Genomic DNA, 8,451 nt, shown 5'->3' with positions numbered 1-8,451 from the left:
GTGTAATGGGCTTCTGCATCATCGCATACGTTCTCGAATTTTATTATTATCGACCTCCGTACCAGCGCTTAATTAAGAAAGTCTTAAAAGATAAAACCAATCAAGCGCAAAAGTAATATCATAAAATATATTTAAATCATTATTTCTATTTAATATCATATTACCAAGGCTGTAATATATTTATTTTATAGTTGCTGATAGATCTTATTTCGATCGTTGGTACCTATTTTTCTTGTGTCCCTTTTTAAGAAAGATCATTCCGCTGGCTTCAAACAATTAGTTAGCGCCTGCGCATCGATCGGTGAAATGGGCTGGGGATCCGTTTAGCTCCCTTGCAACATCGGGAAAACGTGTTGCGTGCGAAACACCCGTACAAACACCCTTGCAACAAGATCGGCTGATCCTGGGGATCGACCCCAGGGGGCCCAGCTTGAGGTTGATGTGCCGCCAGCAGAACGTCGAAAAGGGAAAGCGCGAGAATGTTTCCTTGTGCGTCCAACAACAACGACAACACACAGATCGCGTACACCAACAATGATCGTCCCCAAAAACAGCTTCACAAAAAAAGCAAATCAACACGATCTGCAACAAGCAACAGATTGAGCAAGAGCAACAAAATCTTACACGAACAATAACACCAACGAACATAGCACAAAGAAGAGTGATCGCCACCGCGTACCTCAAACCGAAAGTGTAATATTTGTGCTCAAAGGGAAAATATAATGAGCCTGAGGATTTAATAATAAAAAAACAACAACGATGTGCAGTTAACCGTGAATTAAATAATTAAGTGCGAATTGGCACGGGCACAATTTAAGCCGGGGAAGTAGAAAAAAACACAAGAAACCAGCACCACCTCGCATACGAGGGGAGAGTCTGTCCTGCAGCCGTGGAAGATGGGACGGTTCAGATACCTCGCTGGCACGATCGCATAAGATGATCGTGCTTCACTGGCGGTCAATCGCGTGCAAAAAGTATTTATTCGTATCAGTTCAATGTTTCAGTTGGTTTTTTGCCCAAGGTGCACGCGCCTCTTGGCACACGCCGCCTCCGTGAAATGTTGTTCCATTTGTTGTTGTTTATGTTTCAACTGTTTATGCATTGTTTTCTATTTTTATTGTTTTCATATTTGGGATGAACAGGGCAGCATTAAACCATAATTATGATCTTATCGTATGTGCCCTATATTTGAGGGTAACCTTTTACGTCCACCCGCGTGCTACTCTCACCCCTCCTGTCGCTTGTCACTCATTACGCTGTGAAAGGAAGTTTATGTTTCCTCGCGGAAAGGTGTAAATAAATGGCGATAGTTTGAATTCTCCGCTCCGAGGCCGGTGTACTAAAAAGTAGCGACGTCGCTTTCCGTCATTTTCATCACATTTTATGTCCACGACGTGAAAAGCGTGGGAAGTGACATTGTCGTTGTATCGGCGTGCGGTGGTGGGACCGATCGTCGTACCCGCACGTGGGAGTGGACGTGCGCGAAGGTGTATGTGTCACAAAACAAGACAAAACACTCATGTTGCCGGTGTTGTCGGTGGGATGAAGTGTCACAGTTTATCACAATCGGCCATGATCGTGTGATAATCACCGCTAGGAAAGGGGCTGTGGCTGCCATTAGCGCTAAGAGATTAAACTCCAATAGCCGGGGAGTTATAATACGATCGACTCATTTCTATTTAAATTAATTAAATAGTGTGTGCTAAAGGCGAGTACAGTTGCTAGTGGATGATTCATCATGGTCGAGTCGAGTCGAGACGAGACGGGAAAGGAATTTAGCGGACAGTCATTTTCGGAGTAAAGAAACCAGGAAGTCCTAGCTAATGTCTTCGCATTGCTTGGCACGGCTTCGGAGCTAATTGTCTGATTCTGATATCGGCATTCCCGGGAAGCAACATTTCTCTGGGTTCTTCCTGTTCCCGGTCGGGTCATGCTGTGCCGGCATAGCTCGCTACTAGAACGCGAGGACCGACGCGTCTGCGAAGCTAAAAGTGATACAAAAAAGACTTCGCTACAGGAAGCATATATACACCGAAATAAATATATCATTGGTGTGTGACCGTGCGGTGGTCGTCCGGCATTGTGAGGGAAGTGAGAGGAAGGGAAACAGCGGGCTCTCGTCGCTCGGTGCGAAGAACATTGCGTAAATTAATCTCTTTTCAACAAGACAAAGAGAACATGAATTGAAAGAAGTACGGGCGAAATTACCTTCAGCAGTGCTGATTTTTCAGCACTGATGGCGCTTCTGCCTGGTGCTTCATTGTACTTTTGTTCACTATTATACCACACAGAGTGGATTTGGAAGGGAGCCTAGAGTGTGGTGCAACACGCAAGGCGTTGGGTTCGGACCGGTGAGATGGATAGCATCGGAACCTCGAGACCCAACCGACTTCAACCGACCCCCAGGCGGGTGTGGCACGGCGTTCTGCGTGCCGTCTGATGAAGTGTACGAAGTGTCTAATTTTACTCCCAGGGGTGAAAATTATCTGGTACGCACTGGATGTTGACTCGCTGCGCTATGTTGGCTTTGCGAATCAAAACCATAGGACTTTACAAATAGAGACATGCAATCTTGTGAGGCAATAATCTGAGACAGGGCAGAGGTTATCGATTGTTTGCGATAAGCAAATTATATAAGATTATCAAGAATAGTGCTGCAAACAAGCCCTTTATAATGCGTCCTTTACTTTGTTATTTTGAAGGGATTCACAACGAATGAGCAAATAGTTGCTCATCTTGGACCATGGTTTCTATCTTTCGCTTTCTTTTGGAAGATCGGTCAAACCCACTAGTGGGCTAGACTTTCAGTGACTTATTGATTACCGTAGCAGGATATAGTCAGATAGACGACATAACAATTTACCCGTAAGGGTCCATTAGGGGGCTTGAACCCATGACGGGCATGTTGTTATGTCGTACGAGTTGACGACTGTACCGCAAGACCGGCTCAATTCACACGATTGGCTTATGTTATTTTGGCTACAGTATACAGTTTACAGTCTACAACCAGGAATTTAACGTCAAATCATTAGCATCAAATCAAAACACTCGATTGAAATTTCACCCGTGTAATATGAAATAATGAATCGTAGTTTAGTCATAATTCTTGTTATTTGGAAAAGATTCTCGTTGGGTATTCAACGGTAAGTGGGCGTAATTTTATCAACTACCGCCGAAGGAATCTTCTGGGCTTACCAGCCTAAAATGGGTTTCCGAGCAGGATCGCCCAGTTGGAATTGCATGACCAGCCATTCGGAGACACCAGCTATGTGGTTGTTCGGTATAATTCTAATCAAATTTCTCCCTTATCAAGCATTTGATTACATCGAAGCTAACATTATCACTTGACTAATTATAAGTTTGGTGAACAGTGCGATCATTATACACCATGTACAGGGCCTAGAGGTAATGATCACCTTATCTCCTGTAGCATTTCAATATTCATTAAAGAGTTTCCGCAAGTTTCAAAGCCTCTATAAATCTTATAACAGCCTGGAGTAAATGACCTTACTAATAACCTTTGAAAAGGAACTTCACTTATGAGCTAACGATGATCCTTTCCGATCGGGCCTGGCAGTAAAGAAATACTGAACTCGCTGTATTTTAGATTTGCTAGGTTTTGGTAGATTCTACGCCATAAAAGGATAGTAGTTAGCACAGGGCAATTAATGTGGCCGTTACAAAATATCCTGTCGGTCGATCCGTATGTGCCAACACTGCTGTCAGTTGGTGTCATGTTCATTGTCAGTGTGTCCATCCGTCCGTCCACTCTTATCTACGGTGCGCGAACAACCGACGACAGGTGTGTATGTGTCTTGCATCGGAGATTGTTATGATTAAACGAAAAGTCATAGAAAAATAATCCTCTGCCCTGCCATTGTTGGTAGCAAGTGCAGCAGTAGAATTTGCTCCCGCACGGAAGGGTTTCTTTTACATCAAACTAACTTACTAGGTTCATCGTTCTACGAGGAGCAGCAGAATTCACCGAGACACAAAGCCAAATTCAAGAGTTGTTAGCATTTATTTTTGCATGCTCACACGTGGCTGGGCGTATGTGCTCTTGCCTCTGTCTTATTTATCGTCTTTCCTCTCTCTCTCTCTCTCTCACACTCTCTCCCTCGGCCGATGGTGTTCGCGACGTTCGCGTTCAACAATTCGGTACTTAGTACGGAGCGAAAGATTTGCGGAAATAGCGCGAAAGCGTGCGTCCCAACCCCATATTGCAACAGAATGGGGTGGACACAAGGACTGATTAATTTTAAAAGATAGTACGCGGTGGGTTTTCTTTACCGCTACCGCCTTTCGTTCTAATGCTAGTGGGATGGTTTTAGCGATTTCATAGTGTTGTGTTGTCCCCGAGGCAATTGCCTCGTTTGTTGGCAGGTCTTTTTCCCGGGTGTTTCGCAATGGGTCATGGGTGACGCAGTACGAGACGGGGACTCGCATGCAGGATGTTAATCAAACCCGTCCCTTTAGTAATGGCCTCGGAACGTAGTTGAATTTGGCTTGCAGGCCTCTGGTGAAATGAATTTCAATCATTTATTTCTTACAACGCAGCAAACAACTATCTCCTTGCAAAGGGTTGTTGGTGCTGATGCAATGTTATTAAGGTTGTCCGTTACAGATACATTTCACTAAAAAAATGGTTGTATCTTTGCGATGGGTAACATTTAAAGTATTTCAAGATTCAATAACGAAGAAACAGAAGACTTCATATATTGCAGAGAGGATTAATACGTTCATGAAGATCGGATACGTGCTGTGACGTGGCACACATGGTCGCCTGATCGCGTGGCCGCCGAAAATCGTTGACATGCGCCGGTAGATCCTGCATCTGCGCACTTCCGTACACTTTTCCTTTCAGCAGCCATTCGATTGATCTATTAGGCTTGAGGTAGTCCCACTACGTTTTGCCCTGCTTTTCTACTCAGTCACTGCTTGCCTGCCTCCCACCCAACATCCCAATATTTTCCTTTTATCCTTTGTTTCTTAGCCTAGACGTCAACTAGAAATCTAAACATACGAAATACCGGTACCGTACGATCGTGCGATGATCTGCAGTCCAATATGTAGCTCTACAAATCACTCGATCGTAGTAAAAATGACATATTTTTGGTTTTATTGTAGCACCCGGCAATGCAAGCAACGGTGCTAGGATTCCTCGGATAGAAAAGCTGTAAAAATTACTACGAGCGTACTGAAAAAGAGGGAGCGTGAGGGACGATCCTCACAAACTAAGTGAACGGCTGCGGAACCAGCCGCCGTACAGGGAAACGGTCGAATGTCAGTGTTTTATATGCTTGCCGGTTTAATATACCGTATCGTACGCAAGGCGGTGGTATTGGGTGATCTGTTCCTCGAATTGTCTGAAACCAAGCAAAAGAAGCAAACAAAACCGAAAAAAAATGTTTTCTATATTTCTCATCCTCTTTCCACTGTCTCACCGGGTCTCTTCGTGGCAAGAATTTCCGCTAGCGAGCGTGGTACGCGCTGCGGTCAAAAATAATCTTTGACACTTTCTGTTGCCTAGCAATAGCGTTACTATGTTTCGAGGTTGTTTTATTTTGTTCTTGTTCGCATTCGGTACGGTTGTTGTAATTATAAAGCGGTTTCCTTTGCCTGTGATCGTAAACGATCGTAAATGACCTGCGGGAGCATTGCACAGGTGGGAGAGGGATGTGCCATGTCATCTGCCATTGGTATTTGGTAGTATTTTGATTTTTGCGGTTTCGCAGTCGAATTTTACGATTCGCAATACAAAGCAAGGGTTTGTTGTTGCTGTTGTTTGCATACAACTTCATACATTTTGATGTGCAAATCGGTCTTTGTGAACCTGCTTAATGGCTTCTTTATTAATGCTCGTACGCATTTGATACAGTAAGAAAGAAAATAGTGTGATATTACATTTTGTTAATTGCACGCAACACAATTTACTGCTACAATACTGTAATTTATTTGTTTAAGAGAGCGTTTGCAAATACTTATCGGTAAATTTGTTAGTAGCTAGCAGAGTAATTGATTTTTGACAACCATTTTAAAATGACAATTCAAAATGACTTTCAAAACATATCACAATATTAGTAGTTGTGCTTCTCTAGAATGCCCTAAATTGACTGATTTAGTAGATGGAATCGTTTGCATATTAGTAATTGATCGCGGAATACTGTTTTGCTGTTCATTAAGGAGGAAGAAATATGATAAGCTAAGTAGACCACTCCAAACCCTACAACAACACGTATGACGCTTTATCAGATAACGAAATAGAACAGGTAAGCGAAGACTAATAACCAATGGGAAGCATAGTTGAGCTCCGTCCAAGGGCCAAACATCGATTTATCCTGCTGCACTTCATCCGGTGGTCCTTCGCTGGATTCGAAAATACATCCCAGATAAATGAGATTGAAGATGTTTAGCGCGAAAAAGAGCATGTTAATCACGACGCAGAACACGCTGTTGCTTTTGTGCTGGTGTACCGTGCACGAACTGGGGCACTTGCCAACGAGAACGCACGCCGAATAGATGGTGGCGAGCTTTTTCCGTACCTCGTGTTCCACAAACGTCCACGAGCCGATGGTTAGCAGCGTTATCCAGAGCCGGTAATGCAAACCGTGCAGCAGCGAAGATATGATGTACGTGAGCGCTATCGCAGTACCGGTACCGAATGGACGCTTCGTCGTGCGGAAGATGTAACGCTTCAGCCAAAGGTGCATCGGAATGTTCCATGCCGTTACCACCTGTACCAGCGAACGGGGAAACTCAACCGCCATCGGGGAAGTTATGCGGTACAGCGAGCTCACTGGCAGCATTATCGATCTTTCATCTTCCGCTCTGTGCCAATCGGCGGCAGCAGCCATCATGGAACACTGCGAGAGGTACCCGATGAAGTAGTGACTGGTACGGAAGGAAAGCGCTCGGCCGTACGCTCGGACCCACTTCCAGCTGTTGATTGGAGCGAGCAGGTAATCGATCATGCAGTTGGAGGTAAGCAAAAACCCGACTGCCATCAGTGCGCTGGTTACGATCCGGAAGACGTGTATTAGCATTCGGCGACCGGATGATGATCGGCACTGCTTCGGCTCGATTCCAGCCGGTGGCTTCCAGATGGTTAAGTAATCGTTAAACGAGATCCACGGTCCAAGGACGATGTTAGCTGGGCACAGTATGTAGCCGGAGTAAGACAGCACGGTCAGCTGACTGCGCAGAGAATGGTTGTCGTCCGTATCGAAGGCTAAGGACAGTGCCTTCATCAGTAGGATCATCTGTGTTCCGCGAATGCGGTTCCACGTTTCTGGCGATGGTTCCAGCAGTTCACTGACGAGCAGATTACCAATGCCGTACGCTATAACGATGAATGGTGTTTTGATATAGCGACCCGTGCCGGTCAACCATCGATGAAGCGTCCATTGCACCGCGTACAGCGAGACAGCCAGCTGTAGGAAGTGGTAGAACCCATGGTCAATCACACGGTACACCAGAGCGGCACCGCAGACACAGCTTAGTAAGTGCAGCGAACGTTGAGCGGTTGGAAATAATTTCCGCACGATCAGGACTAGCACGCTGAACAGCAAGTTAATGGCGATGAAATTGGTGATGTACTGTGTGGCAAATCTAAGCGATGGATGCACGCAATTCTTGATCGTTTCTTCGATACTCAGGTCGCGATGGAATAATCGTGCCGCAGCCTGATCCGGATGGTCGTAATACTCATCATAATAATCATCGTAGTAGTAATCCATCGCGAAACAGGGCCGGCAATGGATCTGTAGGGTGAACTGGTGTTACAAAACCGGTTGTACGCGATGCCAAGGTAAAGTTGGACGGATGTATGGTTCGCTGCAATCGCAGATTAATTGAACTTGCAGCAGCTGTGATGTGATGTTTCTGTGTACGATTGCCTGAATGTCACAGGCATATTTGGTTAACTGTAAGCTGGAGAAGAAATCGCCGTCGAATCACGCAGAACATTTTACGTATTGAGCTAATGTTTGTTTTGATTATGTCTGATCACAATTTCTGTTCGGTTGCTATCAGCTCACTGATCATTATTTCTATTGACACTAAATGTACGAGTAATTGCACCCAAAGTACGTTGTAGGTGGTATTTAAAACCTAATTAGAATGGATTTTGCAGTGAGATAGGAAAATGTTCCGGTTGGGATAGTTTTGGGACGAAAAAACAGGCAGTAAACAAACCCGCCGTCAAAAACCGGCTGTTGTTGTTTGACCAGCGCTGACAAGAGAACGTTACGCAGGTTACAACGCGTTACTATCGGGCGACAAGCAATCTTTGTGTGGTGTGTTGTATGATTGATGTACGGTTGCTGAGTGTGTTTGATGTGATTGAGGGCCTGACTACAACACACAATGGTAGTTTTCGATGTTTTAGAATTAGAAAGCAGTATCGAGGGGAGGCATTATAGGTCTGGCTTATATTGTGATAATATACCAACA

At 44.8% G+C, this 8,451-nt stretch overlaps 1 protein-coding gene across 1 annotated transcript; it reads right to left on the bottom strand.

Moving 5' to 3' along the window:
- Window positions 1–5,925: 5,925 nt before the first annotated feature.
- Window positions 5,926–8,322, bottom strand: LOC120904138 (protein-serine O-palmitoleoyltransferase porcupine). The gene has a single exon (XM_040313932.1). The coding sequence runs from the start codon at window positions 7,734–7,736 to the stop codon at window positions 6,249–6,251; it is 1,488 nt and encodes a 495-aa protein (XP_040169866.1). The 5' UTR covers window positions 7,737–8,322; the 3' UTR covers window positions 5,926–6,248.
- Between the last annotated feature and the right edge of the window lie 129 nt (window positions 8,323–8,451).

This window comes from Anopheles arabiensis, chromosome 3, assembly GCF_016920715.1.
Source record: "Anopheles arabiensis isolate DONGOLA chromosome 3, AaraD3, whole genome shotgun sequence".
Classification (NCBI taxonomy): domain Eukaryota; kingdom Metazoa; phylum Arthropoda; class Insecta; order Diptera; family Culicidae; genus Anopheles; species Anopheles arabiensis.
The sequence above is the reverse complement of the archived record's forward strand: the minus strand, read 5'-3'. Positions and strand labels throughout refer to the sequence as shown.

Bases quoted from the DNA above. Each gene is read 5' to 3' on its own strand.
- LOC120904138 (XM_040313932.1), bottom strand. From the start codon at position 7,736: ATGGATTACTACTACGATGATTATTATGATGAGTATTACGACCATCCG.